The sequence below is a fragment of the Cervus canadensis genome, chromosome 6, assembly GCF_019320065.1.
Source record: "Cervus canadensis isolate Bull #8, Minnesota chromosome 6, ASM1932006v1, whole genome shotgun sequence".
Taxonomy (NCBI): domain Eukaryota; kingdom Metazoa; phylum Chordata; class Mammalia; order Artiodactyla; family Cervidae; genus Cervus; species Cervus canadensis.
Window position 1 is genome coordinate 84544766 of NC_057391.1, and position 16655 is coordinate 84561420.

Genomic DNA, 16655 nt, shown 5'->3' on the forward strand with positions numbered 1-16655 from the left:
CATTGATGATCTCAGCAGTCTGAAGGATCAAAAGGTTACTTTGTGATCAATATTTATTACTTAAACTATAAAAAAAAGGAGACACGCATCTAATATGTACCCAGTTGCAGATCATACTTCTCCAAGTTGCCAAGAAGAAAAGGACAGTGCTGGAAAATCAATTGTTTTGATTATATATATATATATTTAAGTTCTTACGAGTTCCATTTTAAATCTCAGCTTAAAAATGATTTCTTCCTTATCTGTACCATCCTTTACTTAACAGTAAAGAGCTCTTTCCATTCATTGTTTTACTGACACTTTGTGCTTGAACCTGCCAGAGAAGTTGTCCCAGACTATCTCCTCTTATTCCTGTCACTTGGTCTGTTTCGACTTTCAGCTGGTGTCTGCTTCTTGCATCACTTATCTACCCATTTTTATGCTTAGGCTACCGATTAGGTGTGCTCTTCCCCTCTATTTGTGAACATTTCCAGCTGAGTTTAAACCTCACTTTCCTTCTAGTAGGACAAATTGGCCTTTTGGCTTGATTAAAGATAAATGCCATTGACTCTTCACTTTTGAAGGCCAAGCGTTTTCCAGAAGCCCACTGAGATTTCTCTATTTATTGCTTGAAAAATAAATATCAAGCAATACTTGTTTCTCTGCCATTTTAAGGAAATGAGTGTGAATTTTTTCCCCCTACTCTTAGAGCAGTGAGTGTTAGGGGGGTTGGAGGTATCAAGTAAAATCAAACTGTATCAAGTATAATCACACTTCTTTTTTCACATTTTTAATCATAGTCCATCATATCCTAAAGTTTTAGAGTCAGAGTTTGAATTTAGCCATAGTCAGTATTTCACGGATTCCAGAAGTACTTAACTTTAAAGTATCAGTGGCATTTAAGATGCGTTGGGCTGAGGCAAAGGTTTTACGTCTTTGTGGCTGACATGGCACTAATGTAGCCATGTCCTAAACTGACGATGTTTGTGTTAGCGTTTGTCCCTTTTATCTTGTCCCAATCCTAAAAATTGAGTGATGTGCAGAAATTGTCTAAAGATCAGATGCCACCTGTCAGAGCTCTTTAAATAGCCTGTATTTGTAGCAGTTTTGCCTCCGTAGCCAATATTTTCCACATCTTTCTTTACTTTATTCTCTCCTATTGAAGCATTTGCCTGTAGAACAAAGAGGATAAAAATATAAAAAAAAACAAAGGCAGATTTGTTTCTTCTGAGAACATCTGTTCTTGCTTCAAAAGTCCCCATGTGATGTGTGGGTCCCTTTCCTCAAGGCCCACAGAGTTTGCTGTTGTAAAGCGGACACATATCACCCCTAGACCTGAACTTAATGAGATCATGAACAGTGCTACATAACCAGCTGAAATGGAGGAAAAAAACCTGTTACAGTGTATGCATTTTAGATAATATCAAAGACAGGCATACTTAACGGAGGCTAAGACTGAGTATTAAATTGTTTGTTATAGAATTACTTTTTTTTTCTCAAGATTCACTGGTCTCATGGCATCGTTATTGAATTCTGGGTATATGTGGTCCATTCTAAGTTTCTTCACCGAATTCTCAGAATTTTTATAAATATGGATTGCCCTTGGAGTATAGGTACATTCTGAAAAATATTAAACACAAATTACCTGCTGAAGACCTTGGGATTAAAAGAAACCTTTCCACTTTGAGAGCCTGTTTGAGTTTCAAGAAGGAAATTTCACCACACTGAAACTACTATCATAACTCTTAATAACCAGAGCTTAATAGAAATGTTAATTACTCAACATTAAAGGATCTAATTTAAAATTACCCAGCCTAAAAGATCTCTACTCAAATGATATTCTGTTTTCTTTTCTCCCCTAGACAGCATAGAGTATCTTCAGTCTTGGAGGTAGAGGAATGGGAAGACTGGCTAGTGAAAGTTATATAATAAGTTTCAAAATTACTTAGATAAGAGTATGCTGACCTTATTTTGATCGTTTCCAAAGAAATAAAGATCTAAGTAGACATCAGTTATTCAACAAGCACTCATTAAAGCGCCTACTGTGTGCTTGGACCTGTGCTCCTATATGCTGGAGCTGAGTGTGTGGTCTTCTGAAATATTACAGATGCCTAACATCTGTAGATGCCAATCCGTGTATTGCCCAGTTAGATGTTTCATCTCCTAATTTTTTTGCAAGTTATTCCAGAAATAAGACTTTCCATGTACTGACTGACTAATGTAGGAAGATTGAAGCAGCATCTTTCTGCAAGGGCTCAGCTATGTCTGTAGAGAGAGCAAACTTTTTCTAAGAATTCTGGTTCTACACAATCTTCTTTGTCTTCTCAACTTACATCTCAATTCCATAGTGAATGAAACATGATATTCCTCTACCCTTCATCCCTAACTGAAGTGTTTTGATGCCTCAGTGTTTGTCTTGCCAACGTCTGCCCCTAAATACCAACATTCATTGTAACACCCGGTTCTTCCAAGGACTCACTTGAACATCATCTTGAGCATCTTGATTATGAATCTTCTGGGACAGTTTGGTTTGTTGCCTTATTTAGTGGCACATTTTAGAATATTCTTTTGACCTAAACAGGTTCCATTTTGGAATTTTGCATTATTTCATTTTTTAGGTCTTTGTATCTTTTTGGAAGATGATGAACAGTGAATAAATCTGAGGCCCATTGTATTCCCTTCAGGAGCATTGTTTATAATGGAGTTTAGACCTTGACATTATTATTATTGTAATGATTACTGTTTGATTCATATAGTCACTGAATTCTGGTAAGACAATGGGTTAATGGAAATGTCAAATTAAAAACATAGACTGCAGAACTCTTCTCGTCCAATTGGTGGATACTCTCTGAAAGCCAGACTGGTGTATTATGCCTGAGTGATCAAATGGTTCTAAAAGAATGTATAATGAATTTCCTATTTCTTCGAGAAATTTACCTGAAGTCTAAGACTTTGGGAAACAGAATGACAGCTGACTACTATTTCCTGTAAATATTGCCATTGCCATTTAAAATGTCTTGCACCTACAGATAAAAGAGGATACTTCTTTGTTATTGCCCATTATGATTCAGTTGAGATTTTGCATCGGGGACTTCAGCAGAGTGTCCCTGAGACTCAGATGGGCTCTGGAGGGGGATGACTGCTTGAGCATTGCTGGGACCATATGCACCAGTGTGGCTTTGACAACTCTGATGCCATGAACACTGCTTTTAAGATTGGCCCTAACTTTGGCACTTACCACTGCCCTTAGGCAAAGGACCAGAGACCCTGTATGCGGGGCAGAAGCTCAACGACAATGAGTGGCACACCGTCCGGGTGGTGCGGAGAGGAAAAAGCCTTAAGTTAACCGTGGACGATGATGTAGCTGAGGGTGAGTAAGCTCTGCGAACTTTGTCTCTCTCTGCTCTCAGACTCCTCTTGGTCATTCAGTGAGCAAAGGGCTTTTTGTCTTGCAAACCTTGTATTTTGCTAAACAGAAGTCACATGTCTTGTTCTGTGTTGACAAGCTCAGGTAAGACTAAGAAGATCTGCCTCTATATTTTCAGAATCCCTTTTCATTGATCTGTATTGCAGAACTCCTCCACTACTGTGGTTACGTATTGATGAGGCTCTCTCCTTAGGCGTAGAGTGTGTGTCTGGAGAACGGATGTCGAGTTCTAGAGATCCTTCTATTATTAAGTTACTCAAAACCCACTTCTCAGTCATCCCAAGTGCTAGTTCCTTCCCTTCTGAATGAGTCACTCTCTAGTAGAGGGAGATGGGTAAACCAGAAATTCAAAACTTTATAGGTACAAGTAAGTATCAAAAGCAGTACATGACACTTAGAAGGTGCTGAATAATTACTCATTTATTTAATAATTTATTTAGTCATTATTAATTGACTGCCTACTGTCTCCCAAATCCTGCTTTAGACGGTGCTGGGAATGTGGTGGTGGGCAATTAGGCAAGTCCTGGGTCTGGTGGAATTTACATTCTAGGAGGACAAGGAATAAGTGAATGAATCTTTACATACATAAATGAACATTCAGAGCCTCACTCAAGCAGTAAGCATTTCTTGATAGCCTGGCATATGTCAGGAATATGCTAGGGATTATAGAAGTTAAAAAGGAAGCCCACACGATTACCTGTTTCCTTCAACAATGAATCAATTTTGTGTATTAGATAAGACTTGGGAATTTGAAAATAAGACAGGGAATATATAATGAGATTCTAATTTGGGTGGGTAAGATTATAATTTTCAATCTGGAGAGAAAAATATCAACTTGAGCTGGAGAAATCTGGAGTGGTTTATGAAGGTAGATCTTTGGGCAGAATTTGATGGATCATTTTAAGATCTAGGGCAGGAGAACAGAGAAGGCAATGGCACCCCATCCAGTACTCTTGCCTGGAAAATCCCATGGACGGAGGAGCCTGGTGGGCTGCAGTCCGTGGGGTCGCCGAGTCGGATACGACTGAGCGACTTCACTTTCACTTTTCACTTTCCTGCACTGGAGAAGGAAATGGCAACCCACTCCAGTGTTCTTGCCTGGAGAATCCCAGGGACAGGGGAGCCTGGTGGGCTCCTGTCTATGGGATCGCACAGAGTTGGACACGACTGAAGCGGCCTAGCAGCAGCAGCAGCAGGGCAGAAGAGAGAAGGCATCTTTAATGCATCTTACATGATGCATTTTAAAATTTATACTCTCCAATATTCCAGAGCAGTGCATATCTCTTATGCAGACTTCTTGTCCATGTGGGAAAGGAAAATATCAGGGAGGATGGGGTATTATGTGGAGTGCTGTTGGTGTCAGGAGACTTGGGCCTTGATGCTGATTCTCTGCAGGATTTTGTGAAAGTCACTTACCATTTCTGGGCCTGCGAGATGAAGTCAGGGGCCTAAGCCATATCTACAGCATCTTCTATGAATATAACAGTCAAATTTGAGTCAGGATCCTTTGGTTTAATAGTCACTGTCACTAAAATGCCTTATACCCTTGGGATAGAAATAATGCTAAACCTCCCTTTCCTCATTTCCTCATTTTGAAATTCTGTTAAAACTTCAAACTTCTAAACTTGAAATTCTATTATTGCTAAGGCTGTCTGTAGCATTAAGTTTCTGTGATGTTTGGTTCTGTAATTTAGTTTTATAACTAACTTTATGAGCCTGAGAGTCTGTGCTTATGGAGTTGGGCCGTGCAGTGAGCCATGTACGTGTGTGTCTGCAGGTAGAAGTGTGTGTGTGTGTGTGTGTGTAAGTCAGGAATGAGAACCTGGATACAGGCAGAAGATCCACATACATCTAGTGCCCAGCCGGCATTAGATGCTGGCTTAGCTGTTCTATACATATCAGCTCCTTTAATCTTCTAAAGTACACCATTGCCTTGCAAGTCGACTGTTCTGGTTGTCATTTTACGTAAGGGGAACATGAATTTAGAGGCAGGTGTAAGAGTAAACTCTAAATTCATGTCTGTGTGATTTTACCCCATCAAACTGCTTGCTAGACTTCACAGTTTATCCTAATAAAATGATTTGTCTTACACCATAGGTACAATGTAGTGGAATGGATTGGTGTGAGGTGAGGAATACCTTTCAGAAGGTAGACAGTAGTACCCACCTCCTTTCTTCCGTCAGAGAAGACAAACAGAACTGCAACAATAAGCCATTACCCTCCAATTGTGCAGAGACATAACTTAGTAGTGGGGAGTGAAGTTAACTCTTCTACATGCCTGAAGGGTAACTGAGCTTTATGTAATGAATATAGCAAAGAGATGTAAAAATGATTGTAAGCTTTAGGACCCACAGCCAGCCTGAGTTAATTATTCAACAACTCCCCGTGAGGGAGTGCAGAGAGGAGCCCTCAAAGGCAGCTGTGATACACCCCACTTCCCTTGCTGACTTCTCTGGGTTCAGTCCAGTAAAGCCAACAGTGCTCTTTGCAGCGTGTTTTGAACAAACAGCCACTAGATGGCGACCTCACCCCTCTCTCTGTAGACAGTGCGTTCCATTTATTTCCATAGGGAAATTATATGCCCTGAAATCTAAGAACTGCAGGACTGAGGATACAGTAATGTATATTGCCTCCCTCAGTCAGTATTCTTTTATAGAAATTTTAGAATAAAGGTAATTATAAAGTGTGCTTTCTCTTAACCACTAATAATTAAACTGCAGGATTAAGTCATGCCCAAGTCATCTAGTAATTTGATATTAGAAATTAACGAACCCCACAATACCCCCTACTTTGCTGCTGATGGGAAAAAAGGAACCATGCAGAAAAGAAATTTGGGAAAAGAAAAGAGCTATTTTGCTTATGAGCTGCAGTCTTGGGTTGCTTCTTACAGTGATAAGGGGTTTGGGAATTTTAATTTTAGCTCACAGAAGTCATAAAATCAGGCAATGAAACTAAAATACCACACAGTCCTCAGGTTATTAAATAGTGTCTTACTGACTTATTTAGTAATGCCTTTCATGCTGCTTAAGGTCCCCCAGGATGTCAGATTTTCAGCTAGTTTGTACAAATGGATGCAAAGAATAGGTCAGACTCATAAGAAATCAGAAGCTAGGAAAGAAATAGTCCTCAGCCTGGTGGTTTTCATTTATTGTAATATAATTTGTTCCTGGAAAAATACTAAGTTCAGTTGACAGTTAATCAAGATTGGTTGATTGATTGGCTGAGCTGGATTTCTATTATTAAGAAGAAATTAGGGACTTCCCTGGTGGTCCAGCAGCTAAGATTCTGTGCTCCCGATGCCGAGGGCCTGGGTTCGATCCCTGGTCAGGGAACTAGATCCCACAGGCCACAACTAAGATCTAGCACGGCCAAGTAAAAGTAAATACAAAAAAAAAAATCTTTAAAAAAGAACAAATTAACAGGCTACATCACTTGAGTTACGCTCCTCAGCATGGGGACCCAAAGCTACAGGAACTGCCCACTTCTCCTGGAGCTTATTTCTGATATAGAATTTCACCTTTTCTTTTCTTTTTAAATTGTATTCCTCCGGTCCACGTTAGCATTTTCCTTTCCTTCCCTCACCCTGTGTATATATCTATATATCTATATATCTATATATATATATACACCACACCAAGCTGTAAAGCATCATTTTCCAGGAAAAACTTATCATGTTAATAAAAAAAAGGAATGTTGAGATCAATTTGCATACAACAGGTTAAACAAAATGCAGTAGAATTCTTTACTGAAAGACCTGTGAGGAGCCTTTAATATGCTAATATCCCTTGCTCATCATCAAAAATTGCATATACAGTGTTTGCCCAATTTATTCGGCACCAGAACTTTTTTAAAATTCCTAAAGCATTTTACTTTACTAGCTTGTGAGATGAGTGCAAGAAAGCAAAGAAGAACTAGAGCCTCTTGATGAAAGTGAAAGAGGAGAGTGAAAAAGGTGGCTTAAAACTCAATATTCAGAAAACTAAGATCATGGCATCTGGTCCCATCACTTCATGGCAAATAGATGGGGAAACAGTGGAAACAGTGACAGACTTTATTTTTGGGGGCTCCAAAAATCACTGCAGATGGTGACTGCAGCCATGAAATTAAAAGATGCTTACTCCTTGGAAGAAAAGTATGACCAACCTGGACAGCATATTAAAAAGCAGAGACATTACTTTGCCAACAAAGGTCTGTCTAGTCGAAGCTATGGTTTTTCCAGTAGTCATGTATGGATGTGAGAGTTGGACCATAAAGAAAGCTGAGCACCAAAGAATTGATGCTTTTGAACTGTGGTGCTGGAGAAGACTCTTGAGAGTCCCTTGGACTGCAAGGAGATCCAATCAGTCCATCCTAAAGGAAATTGGTCCTGAATATTCACTGGAAGGACTGATGTTGAAGCTGAATCTCCAATACTTTGGCCACCTGATGCGAAGAACTGACTCATTGGCAAAGACCCTGATGCTGGGAAAGATTGAAGGCAGGAGGAGAAGGGGAAGACAGAGGATGAGATGGTTGGTTGGCATCACCGACTCAATGGACATGAGTTTGGGTGAACTCCCGGAGTTGGTGATGGACAGGGCAGCTTGGCGTGCTGCAGTCCACGGGGTCAAGAAGAGTCAGACATGACTGAGCAACTGAACTGAACTGAAAGCATTTCACAGCATATACGCCTGAAAAATGTTGATATATCATGGAGAAAAGGGTGTGAGAGTGGTAGATCTGGAGGATTGTGGGCAAAATGTGCATTCTCTGCTAAGCTTTATAAGCCTTTGGTTTCTTGACTTCTCTCCCCCAATCTGGGAGGTGTGGGTGGTCAAGCCTCTCCCGTTATTTCTTTGCTCTCAGTGTTGGCCAACTCTTAAAGCTGACTCCAAAGCAGATGTCTCACATGCAGCCTCCTTCCCTGGATGTGAGGGATGCTTGCTGCGCTCCAGCTCCTCCGCCAGTGTGGGGCACAAGGAAGAGGCAGGGAGCGGTCCCTACTTACAAAGAGCTTGTGTTCTGGTGAAAGAGAGAAAGCAATAAGTGAAGTCACCAGGAAATTCTTAGCAGACGTCAGAGAAAAGGAAAAAATGAAAGCTGTGTGATTAGTTCATAGCTAACGGACCGTGTTCTGTCCTTTATACGTCCTGATACATTTCATCCTGATAACTTCATGCTGATTTCACAGGGAAACTGAGCCACAGGAAAGTTATGTAACCCAGGCAGTCAAGCCTCAGAGCGTACATGTTCATCCACTTGTGGAAAGTTACAGCTTGAACTTGGCTGAAATTTTCAGTAGATTTATGCTCTCAACAAACTCCAAACTCCAGGGCTGGTCTGTAAACTGCTTGCTGGCCAACAGTGAACTATGGCAGTGACTGAGTGAACAGGAGCCAGGGAAGCATGCCTATCCTGGGAAACGTAAGGAATACATTCAGTTCAGTTCAGCCGTTCAGTCGTGTCCGACTCCTTGCGACCCCATGGACCACAGCATGCCAGGCCTCCTTGTCCATTGCCAACTCCTGGAGTTTACCCAAACTCATGTCCATTGAGTCGGTGATGCCAAGCAACCATCTCATCCTCTATCGTCCCCTTCTCCTCCTGCCTTCAATCTTTTCCAGCGTCAGGGTCTTTTCCAATGAGTCAGCTCTTCGCATCAGGTGGCCAAAGTACTGGAGTTTCAGCTTCAGCATCAGTCCTTCCAATGAATATTCAGGACTGATTTCCTTTAGGATGAACTGGTTGGATCTCCTTGCAGTCCAAGGGACTCTCAAGAGTCTTGTGAGTTAGATGGATGATACAATATTCGGCCCCTGCAAAGGAGTGTAAACTCATCACAGCAACTTCTGTGTGGAAATTTCACCAGTTAAATTCCACCCACAGTTTTTCCTGGACAATGATGTGAGGAATGAATGAGTCAAGTGTTTTCTCCAGAAACAGTGTATCTGTACCAGAGAAGTTATGGGCTTTGGGATGCATGATACATACGTGTTCAGTTCAAGGGGTCTACCATTTACCACCTGTATCACCTGTGATAAATTGCTTAACTTTGCTAAGCAAAGCATCTTCACCTCTGAAGCAAGATAGCAATGCCTACCTACAGCATTTTTTTGTGATTGTGACATTTGATGGTGGTTACAGAGTGCCTGGCATATTGGGACTCTTCAGTAGTCTTGATTTTTCCCTATTTTTTTTCCTCCCAAGTTACTCTTCTTTCCTCTGAAATTTGAAAGTAGCTGCTATGAAGCATGCATGTATTCTTGCCTTAAGTGGAGGGAGTTTTAGTTTACAGACTTCAAAAGAGATGAGTGAAAAGTTTCCCAGTTATTAATATTGATTAGGTGATGGAAGGACTGATGCTGAAGCTCCAATACTTTGGCCACCTGATGCAAAGAACTGACTGACTGGAAAAGACCCTGATGGTGGGAAAGATTGATGGCAGGAGGAGAAGAGGACAACAGAGGATGAGATGGTTGGATGGTATATCCAACTCAATGGACATGAGTTTGGGCAAGCTCTCGGAGTCGGTGATGGACAGGGAAGCCTGGTGTGCTGTAGTCCATGGTGTCGCAGAGTCAGACATGACTGAGCGACTGAACTGAACTGATACACAGATTTTTTATAGAGTATTTATTTGCTTTGGCAAATAGTTTGGCCAAGTTTCAAGCTTAAGCAATATCCTCAATGCTTTTTCCAGGTGTATAAGCTCTTTTTTCCTTGAATATCCATCTGTGGCCAAATGAGTTATTTTAGCACATGGTAAAGCCAGTTCACTTTTTTAAAACTTTTTTTTATATTGGAATATAGTTTATTAACAGTGTTGTGTTAGTTTCATGTGTATAACAAAGTGATTCAATTATCCATACACATGTATCTATTCTTTTTCAAATTCTTTTCCCAATTAGGTTGTTACCTATTATTGAGCACAATTCCCTATGCTATATAGTAGGTTGTTGTTGGTTATTCATTTTAAATATAGCAGTATATTTTCTAATTAGTGGAGAAGGAAATGGCAACCCACTCCAGTACTCTTGCCTGGAGAATCCCGGGGACAAAGGAGGCTGGTGGGCTGCTGTCCATAGGGTCGCACAGAGTCGGCCATGACTGAAGTGACTTAGCATGCACGCATGCATTGGAGAAGGAAATGGCAACCCACTCCAGTATTCTTGCCTGGAGAATCCCAGGGACAGAGGAGCCTGGTGGGCTGCCGTCTGTGGGGTCACACAGAGTCGGACACGACTGAAGCGACTTAGCAGCAGCAGTAGCAGCATATTTTCTAATTTGGTCCCATGTCAACTTTTCCACTCCCTTGTCTCTCCTAACCCCCACCAACTTCTAGCTGAAGCTCTCTGAGTTATCCTAAACTTTAAATCTGTTTGCATCTCTGGGCTAAGTCCTCTAAGTTCATTGTTAGCCTCCTTTTTCTTACTTACAGGATTTCCCTGGCGACTCAGATGGAAAACAATCTGCCTGCAATGCAGGAGACTTGGGTTCAATCTCTGGGTCAGGAAGATCCCTCTGTTTAAGGGAATGGCTACCCACTCTAGTATCCTTGCCTGGAGCATTCCATGGACAGATAAGCCTGGTGGGCTACAGTCCATGGGGTCTCAAAGAGCTGGACATGACTGAGCAACTAACACTTTCTTACTTATGCACACCTTCCTTCGATCTCTCTTTTAGCTCAGTCAACACTGTATGATTTTTCTGCTTTATGAAATTCATGTTTTGGAGAGCAGAGTTTCCTAACCCCTCAATTGTAGAAGCTGACTTATCCATACTTCTCTAAAAGCTCCCAGTTGACCTCGTCATTGTCTCTTTAGATTCCTTTCAGAACTCCAGTCTTCACTAGGGGTCATCCCTTTATCCCTTCTTAGTTCTCATCACTGATCTTTTTTTTCTAAATTTTTACTCTAAGAATGAGCATGAGGACTAGCGTCATCATTATTCAGTTCCTGGGCCCTCATCGAGATTGGCTATGGTTTCCCCTCCCCATCATTGTCCAGCCCCAGCTCCCCGCCTCTAGCCCTGGTATGCACAGCTGTGGCCACATTGACATTGGGTATTTATTTTATCACTTCATAGTTTTAGGTCATGTGAATTTAGATTATGCTAATTGCATTTTCACGACCAGTCCAGTTTTCAGTACTAAAGCATTTCATCCAGTAATTCATTCTTCTAGTTATTCAATTGCTAGCAGGTTTATGTTGCATTTTGATTTTTGTCCTATCACAATTTTGTATTTAAGTTAACCAACATCATCATTTTATTTTTGCTTATATGAAGAGGACAATTTGTCACTAGTTGTTAAAACACCACAAAGGAGTTCATAAAATGTAAATTTGATTTTTGCGCTTATGAGCAATTCTTTCAGCTAGGTCTGAGAATGCTGCCAAAGAGGTGAAATTAATATTGAGCATCCAAAGGTGTGATCTGGTTGAAGGTCCCAGATGTTGAAGTTTAAGGACCCAAGAAAATATGATCCCCTCCCCTGCTTTTATTTTTGCCACCTGAGTTCTATACCAATTGAGAAAAATAAATGCTAGTCTGGTGGAAATGAACTATCATTTTTATTAGTGATAGCACTGATGTTGAAATATGTGGTTTACATGTACTGGATTTCAGATTTAGAATTGCCCTCCAGAACGCTATTTCAGGACTGGAGTAGGAATCTCCACTGAAGCAAACCTGCTCCTCCAACAGCCATGCAGCAGATAAATGAGTGACATAAACTGATGTTTCTCAAGGCAGCTTGTTCCCATAAAGCACATGCCAGGGGCTGAGCTATGGACATATGGTTTCTCTTTGCAGACTGTCCTTATATTTCAGATTTTGTCACTCTTTTTCCTCTGGAAAGCTATAAAAGAGGGAATAAAGAGATACTAGTGTGTCTTGCTAGTGAAATTTCTTCAAAGTGGAAGGTCATAACAGGAGAAAGAAGGAAGAGGGAATTCCCTTTCTCTTCCTTCTGCCTCTGGGGTGTTACAACTTGGTTTGTTAAATTTTAATATGATTTATCCAAATAAATGTTGAGAGAGCCACCTTCTAGTTTGACCACATTAATGCTGTTTTCCTTGATTTTGTTACTAAAATGTGCTGTCTCTTTGTATTTATTTCAAGCCCTCCTAATTACCCTTGCCCCAGCCACTCACTATTTCTGGGTAAACCAGGTAATGGGAGGGCTAATAGATTATTTGTATCAGCTGGAGATTCTTTAGTTGCACGTGTAAGACACCCAACTCAAATGTTTTAAGCATAAAGGGCAATCTGTGGCCACATAGCTTTTAAAAGCCCAGGTTTGGTTGACTAGATCCAGGTCTTAAAATGACATCACCCTGCAGAAACCATCTTTCTCCATTTCGTGGTATCATCTGGGTCGGCTCTCTCACCAGGGAGGCCCTCTCTCCCCAGTTATCTTGGCCTCCAGCAGCCCTGGGTTTCTTCTTTCCCCTTCAGCGAGCCTTGTTTGCAAAGAATCTCTCTTTCCTAAGTGTTCCAGCAAGAACATGGGGGTGAGTTGGGTTGCTGCTAATTCAGTGTTCTAAGTATAGTCCCTAGACTAATCACAGAAGCAGCACCTTGAAACTTGTTAGGAATGCAGATTCTCAGGCTGCACTCCAGAGTTTTGAATAATAAACTCTAAGGGTGGGGCTCAGTGAACTGTGTGATTGAGATGCATGCTTTAGAAGACCAATTTGTTAGTCCGTTGACCACACTCTATGTCTAGGGGGATAGAATACCTTGAGTGGTTCAGATTGGGTAACTTGATTGTTTCAGGAGCTGGGATGGGGGTCACCTTCATCCAGCCTCAGTGGTTTAAGGGTGGAGTGGGGAAGGTAGCTTCCCAAAGGAAAATTAAATGTAATTATGAGACAAATCAACAGTTGCTAATCAGATAAAATTAATATGTTCTACAGTAGTAATTTTTTCCCCAAGCACTGGGTGATGGATTATTGTACCAAGAAATATTTGGTAATGAATAAGGCTGGCTTATTTTATCTTTACAAGGGTTAAGGCAACAAAACCTTTTCTTCTTACAGTATGTATTAGTACTCCATTGTTTTCCTGAATGGAGCAAATGAATAGATTCATCCTTTAACTTGAGTTGCCCATGATTTCATATCTTCCTTTATAGGAGGCACCTTCTGTGCGGCTGCAGGAAGGCATGGGCTGCAGGGCACAAAACTCGGATTGGCCCAGTAATCAGCTCCCCCACTGCAGCCAAGTCAGATATCCGCTATACTGAGTATTTCCTTTTCTGGAACTGAATGTTTTGTGTAGAAATACATTAGACCTACAGGCTATCGTAAGGATGCTATGCATAACACGGTCACTTTTCCCGTTTGCATCTCATCTTGTGATTTTTTCACAGGTACGATGGTGGGAGACCACACCCGCTTGGAATTCCACAACATTGAAACTGGCATCATGACTGAGAAACGTTACATCTCCGTGGTCCCCTCCAGTTTCATCGGCCACTTGCAGAGCCTTATGTTCAACGGGCTGCTCTACATTGACCTGTGCAAGAACGGAGACATCGACTACTGTGAGCTGAAGGCTCGCTTTGGGCTGAGGAACATCATCGCCGACCCCGTCACCTTCAAGACCAAGAGCAGCTACCTGAGCCTGGCCACCCTCCAGGCCTACACCTCCATGCACCTCTTCTTCCAGTTCAAGACCACCTCCGCTGACGGCTTCATTCTCTTCAACAGTGGTGATGGCAACGACTTCATCGCCGTTGAGCTAGTCAAGGGGTAAGTGGACGACAGTGCCTAGTTTGTACTAGGCATCTTAGCACCAGCCCTGCATAAGATATGGGCATGAAAAGAGTGTCCGTTCTACTTTCTATTCCTGATACATGCTCTCACCCGCATTGATTAAAAATGTCTGTGTAATGATTAAGGCTGGAAGGGAGAGAAATTCATGAGTTTATTGAAAGATCCCCTGCTAACTCAATACTCTCAAGCATTTTATTATGAAATGTAGTCCTTTATTTTTTTTTTAATTTTATTTATTTTTTTTATTAGTTGGAGGCTAATCACTTCACAACATTTCAGTGGGTTTTGTCATACATTGATATGAATCAGCCATAGAGTTACACGTATTCCCCATCCCGATCCCCCCTCCCACCTCCCTCTCCACCCGATTCCTCTGGGTCTTCCCAGGAAATGTAGTCCTTTAAACCTACGGGAAAAAGGAATTATTTTTGCAAAACAGGGATATGGGCTGTGGGGCAGTGAATTTGTGCCACCAAATTCACGGGAAGAAGTGAAATATATTTTCAGTACTACCATTATCCCATATCTGCAAATTTTAAAAAGCTGTTCTTGGTCCAAGATATTTTACTACTGAGTGTTGGGATGTAGTTAAAACAAAAGCCAAAAAAGAGACCAAAACCCAAAACACAGATCCCTGAATGACTGTGAATTTAAATGTCGCCCCCTAGTGTTATGCAGTGTTCCAGCTGCTGTGCTTTGCGATTCGGGATTTTCACTTGGTCAGTTCAGTTCAGTCGCTCAGGCGTGTCCGACTCTTTGCGACCCCATGAATCACAGCACACCCGGCCTCCCTGTCCATCACCAACTCCCGGAATCTACCCAAACTCATGTCCATCGAGTCGGTGATGCCATCCAGCCATCTCATCTTCTGCCGTCCCCTTCTCCTCCTGCCCCCAATCCCTCCCATCATCAGGATCTTTTCCAATGAGTCAGGTCTTCACATCAGGTGGCCAAAGTATTGGAGTTTCAGCTTCAGCACCAGTCCTTCCAATGAACACCCAGGACTGATCTCCTTTAGGATGGACTGGTTGGATCTCCTTGCAGTCCAAGGGACTCTCAAGAGTCTTCTCCAACACCATAGTTCAAAAGCATCAATTCTTCAGTGCTCAGCTTTCTTCACAGTCCAACACTCACATCCATACATGACCACTGGAAAAACCATAGCCTTGACCAGGTGGACCCTTGTTGGCAAAGTAATGTCTCTGCTTTTTAATATGCTGTCTAGGTTGTAGTGTTAAAGAAATAGATTCAATGAGTATAGAACTAAAATGCAGTCTGACGGAATAGGATCTGACTGTTCTTTAAGATCCCCTGGAGAAGAGCATGGCAACCCACTCCAGTGTTCTTGCCTGGAGAAGCCCATGGACAGAGGAGCCTGGCGGGCTGCAGTCCTTAGGGTCGCAGAGTCAGGCACGGCTGAAGCAACTTAGCACACATTGTTTATTCTTAACTCAAGCTTTAGTTTCTCTCGCATGATGCCAGTCTCTCTCGGGGCATTTGAAGCCCCGGTGTCAGTTACATATACGTTGCCATTAAACCGCATTAAACTCCTCCAGGCAATCTCAAGTCTTCGGGTGTTTGTGATCCCTCACAGGTACATACACTACGTGTTTGACCTCGGAAATGGCCCCAATGTGATCAAAGGCAATAGTGACCGCCCCCTGAATGACAACCAGTGGCATAACGTCGTCATCACCCGGGACAACAGTAACACCCACAGCCTGAAAGTGGACACGAAGGTGGTCACTCAGGTTATCAATGGCGCCAAAAATCTGGATTTGAAAGGTAAACCTCGTAAAGATGTTTATCCTTCTTAGAGCTTTCAGTGGAAAGGCTGTTCCCAGCAGTAAACTGCAATTTAGGAGCACTGCGCATTTTTGATAGTCATGTATACCCTGTTTTAACTACACTGCATTATACCAGAATGCAGTTTATTCAGTTTTTACTTTGACCACTCCTTAGGAATGCTCTGTATTCCCTGTAAACCTTGGGCATGTGGAAGTTGAGTGATGAGTTACAAAATGTGGAGAGGTCATAATATAGAGAAAGGCATATAGGTTTTAGAATCTCAGCTAAATCATTTACTGCCTCGGTGACTGATAAAATTTCTTAGCCTTTTTCAGCTTCTATATACTTTTTTTTTTTTTTTTTGGCAAAATGAGGATAATAATTGTTACTACATTTATGGGCTGTTAGGAGTTTTGATGAAATAATGTCTGTAAAATTCTCAACATATTATTGGTAACAAGCACATAAAAAGGACTCAGTAAATGGTTGTTTTGTTGAAAATGTTAATCTTTACTTCATCATAAAATGGAAACAATAGCTACCTCGTGGAATGGATATGGTGATTACAGTGTGTGAGATGATGTGTATAAAATGAATGACACTCAAGAAATGTAAAGTTTCTTCTTTATACAGTGTAGAAACCCTGTCAATAATTTTGTGGATGCTGTTTCCACCAGCTGTGTTACCATTACCTGGGCAACGGC

The 16655-nt window shown here is 41.5% G+C and overlaps 1 protein-coding gene across 12 annotated transcripts in view; it reads left to right on the forward strand.

Moving 5' to 3' along the window:
* NRXN3 (neurexin 3) overlaps positions 1-16655 on the forward strand; it is a 1769272-nt gene that overhangs the window by 835382 nt on the left and 917235 nt on the right. For all 12 annotated transcript variants that reach the window (XM_043472668.1, XM_043472663.1, XM_043472670.1 and 9 more), the window contains 3 exons: positions 3230-3349; positions 13758-14139; positions 15758-15948. In XM_043472668.1, the coding sequence (XP_043328603.1) occupies positions 3230-3349; positions 13758-14139; positions 15758-15948 (693 nt within the window). The remainder of the gene's footprint in view (positions 1-3229; positions 3350-13757; positions 14140-15757; positions 15949-16655) is intronic.